The 19,473-nt window shown below is 38.7% G+C and overlaps 1 protein-coding gene across 5 annotated transcripts in view; it reads right to left on the reverse strand.

Annotated features, from left to right (window-relative positions):
- Positions 1-19,473, reverse strand: part of SRPK2 (SRSF protein kinase 2) — a 148,413-nt gene that overhangs the window by 42,040 nt on the left and 86,900 nt on the right. For all 5 annotated transcript variants that reach the window (XM_049814198.1, XM_049814199.1, XM_049814195.1 and 2 more), the window contains 3 exons: positions 7,534-7,685; positions 650-758; positions 23-110 (listed from right to left, as the gene is read on the reverse strand). In XM_049814198.1, the coding sequence (XP_049670155.1) occupies positions 23-110; positions 650-758; positions 7,534-7,685 (349 nt within the window). The remainder of the gene's footprint in view (positions 1-22; positions 111-649; positions 759-7,533; positions 7,686-19,473) is intronic.

The raw sequence follows: 19,473 nt of genomic DNA on the forward strand, positions 1-19,473 counted from the left end.
GTATTACATGAGTGATACTTACACATTTGAGCAACTTTATTTCATCCAAGGCTGTCTCTGTATAATGCTGGGCACTTTTTACAACTTTCATTGCAACAAACCTTTTCCCCCTTGAAAAGAACAAAAACATTTTCAACAACACATGCTCTGAGCTGAAGGTTGGGAAATTTTAAATAGAATATACCTAATGTATTCTGACAGAAAACACTGAAATTACACTTAAAAACAACTTTTAGCAATACTCTTTTAACAGTCTGATTTATTGAATATTTTGTCCCCTTGATGCTAATGTTTTTAAAAGCGGAATTTGGTTACAAGTTTTATCATTCAGGCAAGGTATAACTGTATTTTTTCATTAAAGATACAACAGAAATAAAAACATTTGCTTACTCTTGCATGTTCAAGACAACATGCACATTCAATATAACCAAAGCTAATTTGTCAAAGAAAACAGAATTGTACTTATTTCTGAGAGCTTTTACAAAGTACAGCCTTAACCAAGAGCAAAATAAGACTGCAGATATCTTTCTGCATAAAAAGATAGCAAACTTTTACTTAACTTTATCATGCATGTAAAATGAAAGTTACTGCAAACAAAATTAAGCAACATATTAAGAAAAAAGTGAATGGAAATAAATAGTTTTCTTACTGCATATCCCAGCATAGCCAGACTGTAGAGAAGTGTCCCCATCCTAACTTTCTAATAACATGATACCGGCCATTGAAAAGATCACCAATTTTCACTGGATGATAGCCTCCTTTCATGAAAAAATGAGTAAAGAAAAAATATTCAGAAAACAAACAATAATTCCCACGTTTTTAAGTAATTCTTGTAGTATAAATTTTCCTCTTCAAATTGTCCTGTACTATAAATAGGAAATCTAAAGAAAATTTTAATCTAATGTTAAAAAATCTGCCTTACTAGGCCTGGAGGGAAAAAACTCATGTCCTGTAACTACTGCAGAGTTTATTTACCCTTCTATCTTATGGCTTTTATTTGTGGTAATATTACCATCTGTTCTCTATTTCCCTAGGCTTATCTTCCACTTCGCAGAGTACAGAAAAGATCTGCATTATTTCTTTATCATATTTGAAGCTTCTCCAGTCAAGATATTTTGCATGATTGCAGAAACAGTGACTGTTTTAACTCCCATTTGCTTTCTACTAATAAAGGCAGCAATAAAATACTTCCTGAGAAAATGTTAAGAACAACGCTGACTTTATTGATGCTCTTCTCCTTGGCTCCTGACCCATAGCAGCAACGCATTTTTCTGATGTCTGAGGTTTTTACAGTGAGGAAGAAGAGAGAGCAGGCAGCTACAGGCTTTGTCTGAACTGCTTTTTAATTACCAAAGTCTGCAGTCCTAACTTACACCACTACACAGCTCCTCAAAAGCCCTTTTAGGCAGAAAGGCGAAGAGGGCAAAGCAGGCTGGAGCTCAGCTTTCTAGGCAGTGTGAAGAGGTGTAATGAAGCTTTTATTTCCTTCATATTTAAAGAGGCACTATTCCTCCCGGTCAAAGGCAGGGAAGACAGTGATCGCACAAGATTATTATTCAGACCTTAACACACTAATAATAACATCCACTAACTGGATTGCCTAAATTGCAAACAAATAATGCAGCTGCACCATGTAACCCTCTAGGACTTCACCAGCATCAGACTCAGAGCAGCTGTCAAGGAATCAATTCTTTGGCTCTTTCTGGTCCTTCACAATGTCATGCCCAACTGTCCTTTGGCAGGATCGTCAGTTACTGACTATTCCACTTAAAATTAGGAAAACCTCAGACTACTTTCTCTAAGTTGCTATATTTGTTTTGCAATCCCCTGAAAATCTTGTTAGAACTGATGCCCAGGTAAGACAACAACGTGAACTTATCACTTAATTCCTTGGATTTAAAACAGGGACTTCTCTCTTACCTCCTTTTTATCTGTGGAACAGCGATATCAAATCTGGATATATTTATATCCTTTCTTTGCCAATAACATCATTTGCCTTACAAGAAGTTCAAGAGTTTATTTGTGAATTTTTCTCAAAAACCTCCAGAGCAAATTAATAAATTTAACACAACCGTACAATAGCACTATAAAGATTATATATTCAACAGAATGCAAAAGCCTAAATAATGTATTGCTTTAGATGTTGGTATGTCTAAACTGAAACTCTAAAACACACACAGCTTTGATATTTGTATCGTGAGGTGTAACTTCAAACTTAGCAGACAGCTGGTGGTTTGCTCACAGCCTCAACCAAAAGCTGACCCATCCGACAGGGCCGCAGGCTCCCGCACGTCATACGGCTGGCAGAGACTCAAACAGCTCAGGCCAGAGCATCAGGGAAGCTGCACTCACAAGTGCCCGTCTCGGCAGGGGCCGGTCTGAACCAAGTGACAGCAACAAACAACTTCAGATGGGCAGAGCAAGTCTCGGCTACATACAGCACTGACTTCACGCACCTCCCTGCCCACCTGCCTGGCAGTTTATACCACCGCAGAGGGTCAAGCATGTTCACAGGCACAGAAATGAGTCTGATGCGCATAGGTAGCATGGACAGACACAGAGAGCGCAGTCTCGGCTCTCCCAGCCTAGCAGTAAGGTGTTGAAGTTTCATCTTTTCCATGAAAATTTTGCACAAATCTATGAAGACCCAGATATGAGAACAACCTTTAAACATTTAACCCGTGAGAATTATATACTTACTATCAGACACGGTATTGCACTTCACAACTTTAGGTATACAGACACCAAGATTTTCAGTTAAAAAGGGGCAAAGGAAAACAAAGGCCCTAGTTCAGGAGCAGTACAGGGCATTGCAGGAGGACCAAGACATATGGACCCATACTAGGCATAAGTCCCAGCCAAGAATTCCCCCTGGGGGAAGACCTACCGTCCCCTCCATCACTGGGGAGAAAATGTTCGTGAAAAGCTGCCAGGACAACTCACCTAGCAACCTAAAAAGCTACCTTCATTTCCACTGCAGAATTGTGTCAACCTCAGTAAGAATGCAAAACTCTGCCAAGAGGGAATTTCTTACTTTCCAATGAAAAAAGAATTAACTTTTGGAACACCGGACTAGATTTACACTCCAGAAAAAGATGGGGGACACAGACCTATGTCCACTTCATTTGCAAAAAGAAACAGTATCAGCTACATATGAAGCCCAAGTCTATTGACGCTTCATTATTATATAAATTTTGCTGAATAAACTAACACATACAAATCCATACTGATAGAAACATTAAAAACAAAACTAAACTTTAATTCGATTGTCTATTTAACCATCCTTGCAGTAACAGCTGATGAAAATATTTTAAAATCTTAATAAATGTTATCATATTTTAAGACAGCTATTGACTCGTTTAAAAAATAAAGTTATTACTCTTTGGTCAGTTCTTTCCATAAAACTCTATTCAGGATGATGAAGTGATAGATGTAGGTGGAAGATTAAAAGAACACACAGCAATTCTACCTTTCCTTTACTGAAAGAGTTTGTATTTGTGAAGTGAATCAAGTCTGCTGACCTGACAGCAAGAATTACATAAAACATACATTACATAAAATGTTTTACAACTTTCCTAAATATCTAGTCCTATTAAAGGACCCTTAACAGTTATATGGCTTCAGATGTATATGGAAACACTCACAATTTATGCAGCTTTTTGTACTGCCAGAAGGGTGTTAGTGAGCCTTCAGATATATAAAACAATGTCCAGAAGTAATTTTTTTTGCACTAAACAAAATATTTGCTTTTTTAACATGTTAACAGCATAACACTCAGTGATGAAGAATTTAAACACAGGTAAACATGTTTCTAAGAATAGTTCAGGTAAACAAATGCCTTGTAAGTCTGCCTCTCTGCAGATAGCTTTTGGCGTACTTCTGCTTCAAAGGGTCCAAAGGGTCAAAAATAATCAAAAACTTGGGATAGTTTCTTCCCATTACAGACAGGAGAGAGAACACCCTACACAGGAAGTCAGTCAAAGACACTGAAGTCAAGTTAATAAACTGGGGGTTGGTAAGTTGTTTTAGTAAATTCTACATATTGCAAGAATAACAATGCTATATACGTAAAAGCCGCGTTATTTTGGTCCTTACAGCACTGTCATAACTAATTATAGCAATACACCAGCATATGCTACAGATACCAAAAGCGGTAGCATATTCTCTGAGTATATATACTTCACAAGATACTTTCTACTGTCCTAAGCTGTAACAGGAGCAGTTTTGGAAATAATCGATTACCGTTCCTGTACATGTTACTCTCTGATTATTCATGTCAGCAACATACCCATTTACAGGTTGTGGACGACCAGGTAACAACATGCTTAGTTAAATGCATTTTAAAAAATTGTGTCATCCTATGATGAATGTAATTATTTAAGTTTTTCATGATACAGAAAATATTTCTATACAGTAGTAACAAGAAAGCATCTATGCAAAATTAATGGGTTGAGAATAATGATGTACTTTTGGAAAAACAATATTGGTCTTTGAAAATATACAGTGTATAAGTGGCACTGCTGATAATATAATAACAACAAAAAAAAATTGTTGTGCTATTCACTGCAGCACAAAGAAAAAAAAGTGTCTCTCACAGATAGCTAGCTAGCTACATGCACTCAAGAAAGAGGGTCAGAAAAATGAGATCATTATTCCTAAATGTCTCCTGAATGTATTGGTAATTGTAGCTGGCTAGTACTATGCTTGTATAGGGAATTATTCCCTTTGTGAACTGGATGAATGGGAGACATCTCCAGGGGACAAAGCAGATGATCAGAGAAGCAAAGAATTCCAATTACATCCATGACACAACAGGCTCTTGAAAAAAGTCTCCAAGTGTTTCAAGGCTTTTCAGAAATTTAGAAAAACTAGCTTCAGTGTCTAGAGTACCCCTTGAAAAAACACCTGGTTGGACTTTTGATATTTCCATTCCTTAAAGATTTGAAAAGCATTTAATGTAAATTCAGTGACACCAACAGAAGTCATTTCACAGATTTAAACAGGCCCTGGAGGAAGCCCCTGGGGAAGACAGGTTAGTCTGCTTTACACCTATGGCTGTTAGTTGTCTCTTTCACATCAGGTGCTAATTCAATCTAATGCAATTTCCTGATTAAAAATACTATTATGACTACTTACTAACCACCATGTAATGTGGCTAAGATGTGAGCCCAGAATATAGTAACATATCCTTTAAAAAAAAAAAAAATCAGTAACAAAAATACCCTGGCAATGGGAAGTACAGTTAACCGGTGAAAAGTTGAACTCATTTAAAAAAATAATGATATACACCCTCATAAAAATTGCCTTCCTGTGAAACTTCAGATTGGGGTGGAGAATAGATGAAGTATGCTCTGTGCCTCACTCAAGAATCCTGGGAGACTGCCATTTTGCATATAAAATTAGGAAGAAGAGAGACAACCCAGTAATAAATGATAATTTCCAAATATTTATCTTCCACTCTGTAAATACAGGTAAGATTACCCAAACCAGAAAACATATTCAAACTAATGAAACACCTCTCAAAAAAAATGGAAATAATGTTTCTAAGAGCTATCCCTGGAATTCTTTCCCAAGTAACTTATTCATTCCTCATAATGAATATAAAATAAACAAACAGAAAGTCTGTATAGCCCCAGATCATCCCAATCTGGCCATTCAGTTCAGATTCTTATGGTAACCTTCCCTTGACTTCAACTCCAGCAGACTAAAAGAAGGAAACGTACCGATCAGTCTTACAGGAAATTACGGTCAGAAAATGGGTAAATCATCTACTGGAGCAACAAAAGCACTGTTCTCGCAGAAACAAATAATGATTATGACATCCAAATTAACCAAAGCTTGAACCGTCTTTAATATATTTCCATCAATTCAGAACTTCAAGACCAGGAGAATTCAGAAGAACCTTTAAGGGTACAGAAGTTCCCTTTAATTTTTCAGGAAAGCTGCAAGTATTCTTAGTGTAACATGTAGTTCATTTTAAAAGCACACAAATCTCACTACTGACCTGCTATAGTCAGAGAGACTCTAGTTAAACAGGTAACTCATAAGGATGCTGGTAAACTTATTTTTCGACCATTTTTGTTTGTTTGTTTTGTGATCTAGCTTCTCCAGATGGTGACATTTTGCAAGAGATACTGGAACACAGACAACAATGGATTGTTTGAAATTAAATGCAGCCCTTCAGGGAAGAATTAAGTGGGGGCCTTGAAACACTTAATCTCAAGGAAATACAGATGTTTATAAGTAAACAGATGTTTAAACAACAAATCCTTACTCACTGATGGAAGATGTTAGAGACACCAGAAGAGTTATCTTAAGGAACAAAAGTGCTGCAACAGAAATATTTTTTTAAAAAATATAAACACGCTTTAGCAATATGTTTTTCTTTTCCCTGTTGCAGACTTCAACATTTAGTTTGAGTTTACTGTTTGGTTTTCACTATTGATATCTGTAAGCCACTTAAACGTTTGAAGTATCACATATTAATAAAACTTCTTACACCAAAATGAAATAGTGACTTTCAATTGTTAAATATGAAAATACAAACCAACTTGTTCCAGGCTGGGAGAGGGGATTCTTAAAATAGCACATCTCCAGGCTTACATAGAAACTTCTGATTAAGAAGACATCATCATATTTGACACAGAAAGTGTTTCTTGACATGAGGAATACAGAATATCAGACATAGTCAATGTGTATACAGTGCTTTTTGGCTGTTCAAAAACATTAATCTGAAGTGATAAAACTTTGATGTTTCCTAAAGTACATATATTCTTATATCCTTGAAATCTACTATGATAGGTAACTCAAAGTTGATAGACCTGTTATTTATGATTTTTCATATAGGAACACTATACATTTTACCCTAATGGGAACAGACTTGCAACTGTAGCAGTGACATTAAAACAAACTTGAGTATTGACACTGTTGTACTGCAGTCACATGTTTTTATGCATTTAACGCTACTTAAAAAATTAATATAAGCAACTACAAATATTAAGGAAATCAAGAGCTAAAATGAAGATGTAGAAAGCCTCAGACAATGCTGAGGGCTCTAAAAGGCAACATGCGAAAAAGCAGCATTTAACTTCTTGGGCTGGTGCAGGTGAGAGAAGAACAGCGAAAAAAAGATCTAGATTAACTACATTTAGTTTTTAATGTTGTTAAAGGCATTGAGGCATTTTAGAACCTTTCGGAGTGTGTCAGGGGTTGTTTATTTTGGTGTGGGTAGTTTTGTTTCTCCTACAACTAACATCAATCAAGAAAAGTTTCTTCTCCATTCTTATAACTAGGACATCAGGAAGAAAACAAGGATGCAATATTCATATTTTATTGCAAAATGTATAAATAAGCTAAGTGAAAAAGTAAAGCTGAAGACAGTTGTGCATCTGGACCTGTAATGAGCAGTTGTTCATAATTCTTGCATAAGCAAATTCTGTAATTAAAGATCAGGTCTTTAAAAACCTCCATAGAATCAGTGTTAAGACTTGCATGACAAAGTTTACCCTCATCGACACTGCTGAATGCACACACCTTTACAGTAATCTGCAGGATCCTCTTGCTCCTCATCATCGGACCCTAAAATCTCCTCCTCTGGCTCTGGCGGGGTGGGCTCTGGCAGGGGCGGAGGTGGGGGCGGGGGTGGAGGCGGAGGTGCAGAGGGAGCTTTCTGTTGAGGCTCTGGCCTGGAAATGAAAGAGAGAGCACACTTAATAAAGAGCTTCCACACAGGGGTAACCCAACCCTTCAGAGGGGAGGAAAAAATGCCTTGGGAAATGCCAGTGAAGCTTGTCTCACTTATGTTCTCACTGTTATCTTTCATATCACCTGTGGGACCCTAGGGAGGCATGGACAGAGATGCACCCGACCAGACCAAAAGCAGGTCTCGAGTCAATTTGGACTTACTCGCCGGCACAGCTTGCAAAAGATATATAAAGAATATAACGAGATACAGACAAGCTTTTAGGATTCCTAATGAGCAAACGAGATGTTAGACCTATCTTCTTGAGCATGATTGAGAAGAAGTATTTTTTAGAGAATACTGGGTTACTCAAAAGCTCCTATCTGCTAGTTAAAGGAAGAAAGATCTCATTAATACACAGCAAGAAACAATCTTCTAGTGACACTGACCCAAACCAGATGACTTAATGCACTTCTCATCTGTAGCTGCTGCCAAGACTATGGAAAGCTGTATCAGTATACAGAATACTGAAAACAGCTATCAGGAAGTAAGAGAGAAGAATTAATCTTCCTAGGTAGCCTATGATGCACCCCCAGAACACACACAGCATGCTTTAATTGGGGAAAAAACCCACCAAACAACCCAAAACAAAACAAAAATACACCCAAAACAACCAAAACCCAACACCACCAACCAAGAAATGTTTTTCTGACTGTCTTGCATCTCCAGTTTAGGAAATCAAAAAAGGAAGAAAAAAAACAAAAGACAAAACAGAAATAAGTTTTATATCGTATTCAGAGAAAGGCTGTACTTGGTATTTCTGAACACCTACAAATTACTCACATTTTAAAATCCTGAGAATTTTCAACACACATAAAAAATGAAATCCAGGGTTGAGGCACACCTGTTGGACAAATAATTAAGAAAGCGTTCTCCAAACAGGTTGATCCTGGTATTTTTTTGTATTTGTACTTTGTACAAATTAAAAAAATATATATATATATTTGCCAAATAACATACTTGCAAAATACATTTGCAAAGTAACTTAAAGCATTTGTGCCATCAAAAGCTGCTATAATTTGCATTTATATCTACTTCAAATGTTAGCCATCTGAAAAATACCATATTAACAGTATTATGGCATTCATACAATTAAGAAAACAGAAATCTGTAATTTACTACTTTTTCAGCTCCTAAAATTTAGATTCGAATACTTCCTCGATCATGAGTAAAAACTGTATTTATGTTTATCCTACTCCTATAGTCCTCCTCCTTGTAATTCCCCCAACACTTTTTCTTTTTACACACTGACATTCTTCAATACAGACAGAGCATTTGGAGTCAAAGAGTATGCAGTTAGTCAGAAATAAATTCCACTGGCAACATGTACTGCCTGCACAGCAGCTGCTATTATGCCTTTGCTTTAAAGGACATCACTGGAAGTTGCATGCATACCAAATTTATCTGCCTGTTACTCCTTTCAGATAATAACATTCTTCTATTCATTCAGTAAATGGTCAGATTTAAAAAGGAATAATGGTTTAAGCTATGATAAGAAATCTATCCAAATAAATACATTTATGTAATTTTTAACCACATAAAGCTTAGCACAGAATGGAAGAGAGAGAAGGGATCCATTTGTAGGATAAACATTAAATACATTTGCATGTGCTCCTACTTACATAAATTATGCACTTTTTTGCCTTTATCTTTCCTCTTTTGTTCTCAACAGATGTCTCTAGTGTACACTTCGAGGAAAGTAAACTGATACAGCAAATGGAAGGTACAGCACATTCTCTGACCAGTTAATCTTACTACACGTTAGATTAATGGCCCTCCAACAGCCAGGTTTCCTGGTGTTGTTGCAAATATTCTGGTAAAGAAATCAAAATTTAATCACATAAAAGAGTTTGGTTTGATTAAGAAGTAGAAAATTGTGAAGCATAGGTATGGGAGTGTTAAGTTTGAAATGTAGTCACAGGAACTTAGGAACTTTAGAAAATGTACTATGTGTAACCATAAGAATTCAAGTATTGTCTAAAATCAGTTAACCACAGAAACTTTGACAAAGATTTGTTGATTTGTAGCGTTTTGTTTTAGGAAATGAAGGAAACCACTATGGACACCAGTTTGCTGCTTGGAAACCCCTTGCCCTTCCCACCTCAATCTAATTATCGAGGATTCTAATCAGTAGAGTTAAGTGAGATTAACCAACGATTGTTTTAACATAAGAATATTAATAAGAAGGTGTGACTGAAGGACCAATTATTAGAAAGGTTACATTTAAGAATAGACATAGTACGCATTTTTATGTAAACTAAAATAGATGATGGTGAGAATCGCACTGCGCAGAATCACCTAAGAGAGGTCAAGAAGCAGATGAGTGAGGAAGACTATGGAAGACCACCAGAGACCTTCACTGCACCAGCATGAAGACACATTTACACATCCTAATGATTTATTGGAAAGTTAATGATTATGTATAACATTTTCCAGAAATTCAGTGATTATGTATAACAGGTGTGTATTTAACCTGCACAGATAGATGTATTGGTTTTGTGTGGCAAGGTTCTGGTAGCAGGGGATTACAGGAGTGGCTTCTGTAAGAAGCTGCTGGAAGCCTTCCCTGTGTTCAAGAGAGAGCCCGTACCAGCCGGCTCTAAGACGGACCCACCGCTGGCCAAGGCCGAGCCAATCAGTGATAGTGGTAACGCCTCTGGGATAACATTTTTAAGAAGGAAAAAAAGTTGGGACAGACGGAAACAGCCGCCAGAGAGAGGAGTGAGAACATGTAAGAGAAACAAGCCTGCAGACACCAAGGTCAGTGCAGAAGGAGGGGGAGGAGATGCTCCAGGCGCCGGAGCGAAGATTCCCCTGCAGCCCGTGGGGAAGACCCTGGTGAGGCAGGCTGTCCCCCTGCAGCCCAGGGAGGTCCATGGTGGAGCAGATCTCCACCTGCAGCCCAGGGAGGACCCCACGCCCGAGCAGGTGGGTCCCCGAAGGAGGCTGTGACCCCGTGGGAACCCCATGCTGGAGCAGGCTCCTGGCAGGACCTGCAGATCTGTGGAGAGAGAAGCCCACGGAGCAGGTTTTCTGGCAGGACTTGTGACACCGTGGGGGACCCACGCTGGAGCAGTGTGCTCCTGAAGAAGTGCACACTGTGGAAGGTACCCACACTGGAGCAGTTTGTGAAGAACTGCAGCCCGTGGGAAGGGCCCATGTTGGAGAAGTTCATGGAGGACTGTCTCCTGTGGGTGGGACCCCACGCTGGAGCAGGGGAAGAATGTGATGAGCCCTTCCCCTGAGGAGGATTAGCGACAGAAAATAACATGTGATGACCGTAAACCCCATCCCCATCCCCCTTGTGCCATTGGGGGGGCTTGGTGAAGGAATCCGGGAGTGAAGTTGTGCCTGGGAAGAAGTGAGGCATGGAGGGAAGGTGTTCTGAGATTTGGTTTTGTTTCTCATTACCTTACTCTGGCTGATTTGTAATAAATTGAGCTAATTTTCCCCAAGCTGAATCTGTTTTGCCTGTGACGGTAATTAGTGAATGATCTCTCCTGTCCTTATCTCAACCTGCAAGCTTTTTGTTATATTTTTCCCTCCTCTGTCCAGCTGAGGATGGGGGAGTGATAGAACGGCTTTGGTGGGCACCTGGCGTCCAGCCAGGGTCAACCCATCACAATAGACTAGACAGGTGCACACGATAGGTGGAACAATCCCCTGTGTGCCCAGCGCTGCAATAAAGGAGTGCCTCCTTCTTAACTTCTCATTGCTGTTAAGGAGTTCTATTCCGGATTTTGGTAACAGTGTCAGCAAGCTGATGGCCCCCATACCCACTGTGATGTTGGCAGGAAGCTTTACTTAAACAAATCATAGTATAAGGATCTGCATTACAAACCTTGTAACCTCATCTGCTGGGCACAAGACCATTCTGGATACACAGATCAAAAATCACAGAATGGTTTGGATTGGAAGGGACCTTAAAGGTCATCGAGTTCCAACACCCCTGCCATGGGCAGGGACACCTTGCACTGGACCAGGTTGCTCAAAGCCCCATCCAACCTGGCCTTGAACACTTTCAAGCATGGGGCATCCACAACCTCTCTGGGCAACTTCTGCCAGTGCCTCACCACCCTCACAGTGAAGAACTTCTTCCTTACATCTAATCTAAATCTACCCTCTTTCACTTTAAAGCCATTACCCCTTGTCCTATCACTACAGGCCCTTGTAAAAAGTCCCTCCCCATCTTTCCTGTAGGCCCCCTTTAAGTACTGGAAGGCTTCTATAAGGTCTCCCTGGAACATTCTCTTCTCCAGGCTGAACAACCTCAACTCTCTCAGCCTGTCTTCATAGGCGAGGTGCTCCTACCCTCTGATCATCTTTGTGGCCCTCCTCTGGACTCACTCCAACAGGTCCATGTCCTTCTTACGTTGGGGGCCCCAGAGCTGAACACAGTACTTCAGGTGGGGTCTCACCCGAATGGAGTAGGGGGGAAGAATCATCTCCCTTGACCTGCTGGTTATGCTTCTTTTGATGCAGCCCAGGATATGGTTGGCTTTCGGGGCTGCAAAGGCACATTGCTGGGTCATGTTGAGCTTCTCGTCAACCAACACCACCAAGTCCTCCTCTGCAGGGCTGTTCTCAATCAACTGATTGCCCAGCCTGTATTTGTGCTTGGGATTGGCCTGACCCGTGTGCAGGACCTTGTGCTTGGCCTTGTTGAACTTCATGAGGTTCACATGGGCCCACCGCTCAAGCCTGTCAAGGTCCCTCTGGATGGCATCCCTTCCCTCCAGCGTGTTGACCGCACCACACAGCTTGGTGTCGTCGGCAAACTTGCTGAGCGTGCACTCAATCCCACTATGAACACTTAAAAACTAATAATGCTAATGATGAGCAAGAAAAATAAAGCATAGTAAAATAGCCTGCACTTCATCAATATATCTGAAAGCAGTGTGCCAGGTAACACAGACACATCTACCAGTGATTGGACTCCTTATGTTGGACGGTACCATCATTTTACTTTGTCCTGACCACAAGTCAGGACCACAAGTTTCCATGTTACTATTTTGGTCACGTAAGACAGTACAAATATAGCAAAACCTAGGGTAGGCTAGGGCAATACAAGGGTCATAAGTTCAAAAACCCACTGAAGTTGTTATCTTAAAAGCCAAAATTGGCACAAGTACTTGCTGTATTTCTTTACATGATAAAGATAATACTTTAAAGAGAATTGAAAGCATTTCTGGCATTGAATTTCACACATTTTGTCACTCTTTTTGAAATAAACATCAAGGAAACCCAAGAATCTCCCTCCAAGAGAGTGAGGAAGTGTACAACCCAAGATTTCCAAAAAGCCAGTATTTGAATTTATTCCTAGGGAAACAGATTAAGAAAATAGAGCTGCTTCTGAGTCTTTTTCAGGCTATTATATTTGTTTTTGTTTTGAAAAGGGTTATTTTTTTCCTGTCTCCAATCCTAGTTGTATTTGGTATTCAGGAGTGTTTTCTTACTGTCCTTTGTGGACATCAGGAAGGAAGGAAAGATACTACTTTATTTCCTTCTGCAGTTATTTATGATTTTATCTGCAAATAACAAAACACTGATTTAAACTGAGGAAGATCTTTGATTTGTCCTTTTAGCTTTGCCTGCAACATTTGAAGCAATCAAATACTAGTACATGAAGAAGGGTGAAGGAAAGAAATGCTGCTGAGTTACATCAGTCTGACTGCTAATTCTGTGTTACTGGCTTATATTGCCATTTTTTGCTTCAGTTTAGGATTCTTAGCATTGTTCTTCGGTTTTGTTCACTTTTACATTTCTGGGACATACATAAAGATCAAGTCTTCAACACTTGACTTGGCAGCTTAAATTCTGCCTAGAACTTGAATAACTCATCCTGGCATCACCAATGCTTGCTCTTCTGCCAATACACAATTTCAGTGTTAGGTAGGACATCAAGAGAACTCCAGTTTTGCTATTTCTTAGTAGTCCTTTTATTGAATTGGAAAGATAAGCTATGATGAATGTTTCAACAATACCTTCCTCTGCAATGTATGGCATGAATATATACTTTATTCAACTTGTATTTCATTTTTCCAGTATAGAGTTTGTTAAAATGTGACTTATTTTTTCTTCAAAGTGGACTTTAAAACATCTTTGGCATTAAAAATCCAGCCATTAAGAAAGCTGTGAGTAATAAATATGTATGCTAACCTCCATTTCCTTTTCAGAAACATAATTGGCAAGAACTATCATAACATAACAAGCTATTCAACAGCTGCATTATATCAAGTTGTTACTCTTATTTCCTAAAATGTTGTGTGTAGTGACATGCATTAGGTAACACATGCATGCAGAGGCATACAGTAAACCTCTTTTTCTGAAGTAATCACTTCGTACTCTGTGGTCTACCACTACTACGTTATTCATCACCATCCAAGCATGAACACTTAATTAATAGAGGAAGATTACACACCACTTCTAGACTGACATTATTCTGTCAGTAGGTATGCAGAGAACTGACCATCTCCACAGGGTATAATGACAAACCTTGTAATTGTATTGAAAGAAGCATTACAAACAATTAACAAACACTAGCCAGGATGTTTTAATTACTCTCTCTTAAACGGACAAAAATAAATTTACAGCAGAGTTCAGTCAAAATACAATGACATCCTATTTTTAACCTGCTCTTAGAGGGAATACTTTAGCAAAAGACAAAAGAAAAGCTGAAGCATTTCTCCTCTACGGTGAACCTGAAGCAAAGTATGCCAAAATGCTGTATGGAGTCTTACAGAAAATGAATTGCCCACTTTTAAGAAATGTAAAATTACTGACAAATTTACTGTTCTCCATCATAGACACGTTGCTCCATGTTCAAGCTGGGGAACAGCCAACAGTAAATCAATCTCCATAACGTTAAAACCTGAAAAAGCTTGGAAAATTATACCATGAGAAATTCAGCAAGAACCATTTAGGTTTTTTGTTGTTGATGTTGTGGGGTTGTTTCCTATTCTTCTGTTCTGGAAAGGGTAAAACAACACCAGCGAGGGTGATTAAAAACACAAAATGCCTTCCATATGGGAAGCATCTGAACATACCAGAACTCTTCAGCCAGGAAAACAGACAGCGGAGATCTATAAAATCTTGAGAAGCACAGAGAAAGAGAATAGGAAATGACTGTTCACTGCCTCTCCCCACACAAATTGAGCCAAGTTGACAAAAAATCTAAAGAAAAAGAAATTACTCATGCAACATGATGTTAAAAACTAAACCTAACTTTTTTCCTTGGATATCATGGATAGGAGAAATTATCTAAGTTCAAACAGGGCTCAGAAAAACTCATGGAAGGAAAATCAACTGATAGAGAATACAAAACTGCCTTTGACTCACGAAGCCCATCAGCGTGAGATCGGTGGAGCTGGGAAAGTACTCAGCACATCGGGGTGCAACCCAGTGCTCTTCCCCAGGCAACTGCTCCCTGCCAGAGGAAACACAGATGCACCTTGGGTCTGACCTCATGCAGTCACTTCATCGTCACCTTCCTTTTCCTCAACAAATTAATGACTCCCATTACTAAAAACCAAAACCCTCATAGACAAAAAAGTGGTTTTATTGTTATTATCAAGTAATGGACAATAATGCATTGCAAGCAAGACTGCTATACAACAAGATTACTCGAAGAAATCTTCATGCTGTTTTCCATGGGGAACAGGCATATAACAGGAGTCCTTGTCCTCTATGAACACTGTACTGTAGGCATGGTGAACTACTGAGTTTATTAACTTAAAGACTACTTTTAGGTAAACAGAACTTTACCTTGGATGCGGCTAAAACCCGTACTCAATTATCCTACTTTTAGGAGAGCATTGTCTCAGAAAGAAAACAGAGTGAATCAAATGAAAAAAAAAATTGGGAGGGAGGCAGAAATTGGTGTGGTTAAGTTAAGAACTGCCTCAATCTGAGGGGAAAACAAAATTCTCCTTAAGATTTTCAGATTAACACACCCACAGAAATTTTTTGCTAATAGAAAATGCAATTAAAAGGAAGTTGAATGACTCCATGTATTTAATAAAATGAAATTTTGAATAAACTGTATTCTAACAATGTTACAAACCTCCTGACATGTTCACAAAGGCTCCTTGGGGAAATTTCAAATTGAAGAGAAAGGAAAAAAAGGAGGCAGGGAGAGGGTAAACATCAGAAGAAGTGTGCTGTAAACCTCCTAAGAGATGTGAGCTTTAAGAAATCTACGAGTAGGTGTGGGTCCATCTGGAATGAGCTCCAGCTATGCTCCCCTCCAGTTTCAGAAGGCAAAATCTTTCATGCTCCCAGGCAAGGCTCTCAGGTGCTGTAGAGCTTAAAGTCTGAAATCTCTTACAGCTGTTATTAATTGCTTAAGGACTCAGTTATTTGTATCTCTTTCTCATTTGCTCACATGGTGTCTGCTTTAGTAGTGGAACTCTTGCTTGTTCTTTTTTTCCCAAATGCAGATTTAGCTTAATCAGACAGGTACCTTCCAACAGTGAGCTCTTTGAACCGAAGGCAGCCTTAAATGAAGGCTTTCTAAATAAATCCACACACATACAACAAGCAACAAAAACACAAGAAAGATCAAAACAACCCCGAAGTTCTTGCTGAAGGAACAAAATTATATTGCATATTTCATGTAAGACTTTAAATTGGTTATAATTCCAAATAATTTTATATTTTAATAGTTATGATAAATTATTTGTAATTTAATATTATAATTATTTTAATTATGCCAGAGGTCATCTTACTGTTTTTAGAAACAAAGTCTGCAAATCCAGAAGGAAACAGAGCATAAGGAGACATGTTTTCAACTAACTCCAAAAAATTGTTAATGTGAAATTCCAGAGACAGCTTTACTTTACAGGAAAAGCGCTATTTGTGTTCTTATACTAGTGCAAAACTATACTACAATTTCCAATTCTAGAAAATCCATGCATAAAAAGAGAGACTGCTGGCATGTCACAAGCATGAAACAGTTTCTACATCTGGTCATTATCAAACAAAATTATCCTTCCTCCTGGTACTGCTAGCATTCCTTCGAAAAATACCATCATATTGTCAAACATCAATCAAAGCACCAGTGGAAAACCCTCCTGGAACAGAGGGGGCTGAGACACAGTAACTTCTGTAACCTCAAACAAACAATAAGACAGAGAATGCATTTTTCATTGCCATCTTGCTTACTAGCCTTTTGGAGGCAACCTTGGGTTTCAATGTATACCCAAAGTCAAGGTAAAATGCCAAGGAACTCTGCCTTCTTCCATTCAAAATAACAGGTACTACAAATAAATACCATTTCAAGCAGCTAGTACTGCAGTCTTATCATGCCACCACCCCAGCCTAGCAGCAGAGTGCTGGTGCAAAGAGAGATCCTTCTTGTTTTCCACTCCTCACCAGAGAGCCTCTCCCTTGCCTCAGTGCTGGATCTAGCGATTGCACAGCCACGATGGATAACGAACCCATGAACTGGGCTCCCTCCTCTGCAGCCACATCGGAGGCAAGGCGAGCAGGAGGAGCACCTCACCAAGGGTAGAGCTGAGGGGAACCAGCAGCAGCCTACCATTATATCAAATCGCACTAACATGAAGCAGTAAGGTCTGCCAGGTTTGTAGACATTACAGGAGGTAGCTCTTTGGGACTTTCTCTGACACAGAATTACACCAAGTTCCCAGAAGTAATTGATTTCTCTCTGCTCTGCAAGTCAGTCCCAAAGGAAATTTTGTTCTCAAACACATGCAGTTCTGTTAAAAAGTTCTTAAGATGGCAAAGCAGAAGCCAAATCTACCCAGGAAGCCTCAATCTTAACTGAACTTTCCAAGGTCTTGTTTTCTTCCTCAAATACTGTTTTTCTTGCACAGTTCTACTTTCTAGGCCAGTCATCCATTACAGACTTGCAGAGGAAAAGCCAACAGTTAATAAAGAAAAAACAGACCCAGCTGGTGACACAGAGAGAAAATACCTAGAGGTAATCTCAGCAGCTTGCACTTTACCCATATTACTAGTCACCAGTAAAGTGTTGTAAAGGCTGAGAAAGTTATTAAAAAAAATAAAACTAAAAATGCACAAATTCCTAAAACTCAAAGAGGAGAAACACAGCTGTCATAACTCTGTGGAATATGTACTGATCAATGGAGAATACAGAGTTTCTTATATATGCATCCTAACATGCCAAAATGAAGTCTCTACCTGAAGTCACATAAGGAATATCACTTCAATGCAATGATAAAAAACCTAGTTAAAAACCAAGCCAGTCTCACAAACCACATATGAAGCTTCACCTTCTCCAAATCCTCCTGGAACAAAAAAGTCCTTTCTCACACTGCACAGCTCCTTCCTCCATCTCCCTGCATATGCACCTCCACTTCTGAACAATCAGAAGACCTGACAGGAAACACTGGCACGTGGTAACAGAAGTAGCCACTATTTGCCTTGACTTCTTTTTCCTCTTACTATGGTTAAGCTGTGTGACTGATTACTTTTAACAGAATGACTCACAAGTGTATAAATGGAAATTAATTTTTTACTTTCTTTTTGGCATGTTACGTTGTAGTATTAATTTCTGACTTTCTCTTTGGCATGTTAAATTATAGTGTTTCTAGTCTTTTTATTAATAAGATAATCAGAAAACATGCTTTGTTGCTTCAGTATCTTACAGTTGCCACTAGCAACAAATTTGCAAATTTTGAAGGGGAGGGGGAAGAAGTACCCTCTGCTCTCCAACAGCCCTAGCCGCCCCTGGAAAAGTTAGTAGATTTAACTTAATTTGGGATCAAAACTCCTTAAGTCAACAACCCTTTGAAGTCAAAGATGGACTCAAATACGAATTCATAACTAAATTATGAAACATGGGATTTAGTCTTTGCTTATTAGTACAAGCCAACAACTTCCTTAGAGTTAATATAAACATACATATACTACAAGGAAGTATATATTCCATCTGTACATGTTAGAAACCATAGGAAGACAACTGTGATAATCTTAAGCAAAATGAGGAGGAGTAAATCAACAAATGCAGTGTTTCACTCCCCTTTTTACCTATTTAACAGCCTAGTAGAAAAGATTTCATAGGAACAGTGAAATTCTAACCCTTCACTTAGTATCAAACGCAGTCAGCAGCAGAGTACCTCTTGCTCCCAACTTCCAAATGCTAGTAACATCTCCTCCAGGTAACTTTACAAGAATTTTAACAAATCCCTTCACAATTCCTACTAGCATTTTATGAAGGTACCTATGGTTGCACTGCAGTATTAGTAAATAACAAAAACAAGCTAAACCAGAGCAATTTAGAACTTTTTACCTTAAATATTAGACATAAGTTGCAAATATGCCTATCACTCAAGGACTTTTTGCCAGTGTTCATAAGTTACTAAAATTCTTCTATTTTGGGTATATATGGCCATAAGTACAATATATGAAATGCCTGCTTTGAGTTTCTCTCTATATATTGCTTGTTCATGTTAATTTAAGCATCCGTTTTCATAACAGAAATACATAAAAGCAGCAAAGAGACTGCAAAGTCCAGCAGCAGTCAAAAGCAAGAAAATGGCAAAATTACAGACTCGTTTTTCACAAAAACTCATTCTCACCCAAATACAGATAAATAATGAGCAGCTGGTTTTAAATATGCCATATTTTAAAATATGGCCTCAAATACTTCGAGGGCTGCACCTATACCTAGAGGCAAACAAAATTTGAGCACCCATTCTTCTATATCTAGTATTATCATAAGCAAGAACATATTTCTGAAACCTGGA

Source organism: Accipiter gentilis, chromosome 11 (assembly GCF_929443795.1).
Source record: "Accipiter gentilis chromosome 11, bAccGen1.1, whole genome shotgun sequence".
NCBI lineage: Eukaryota > Metazoa > Chordata > Aves > Accipitriformes > Accipitridae > Astur > Astur gentilis.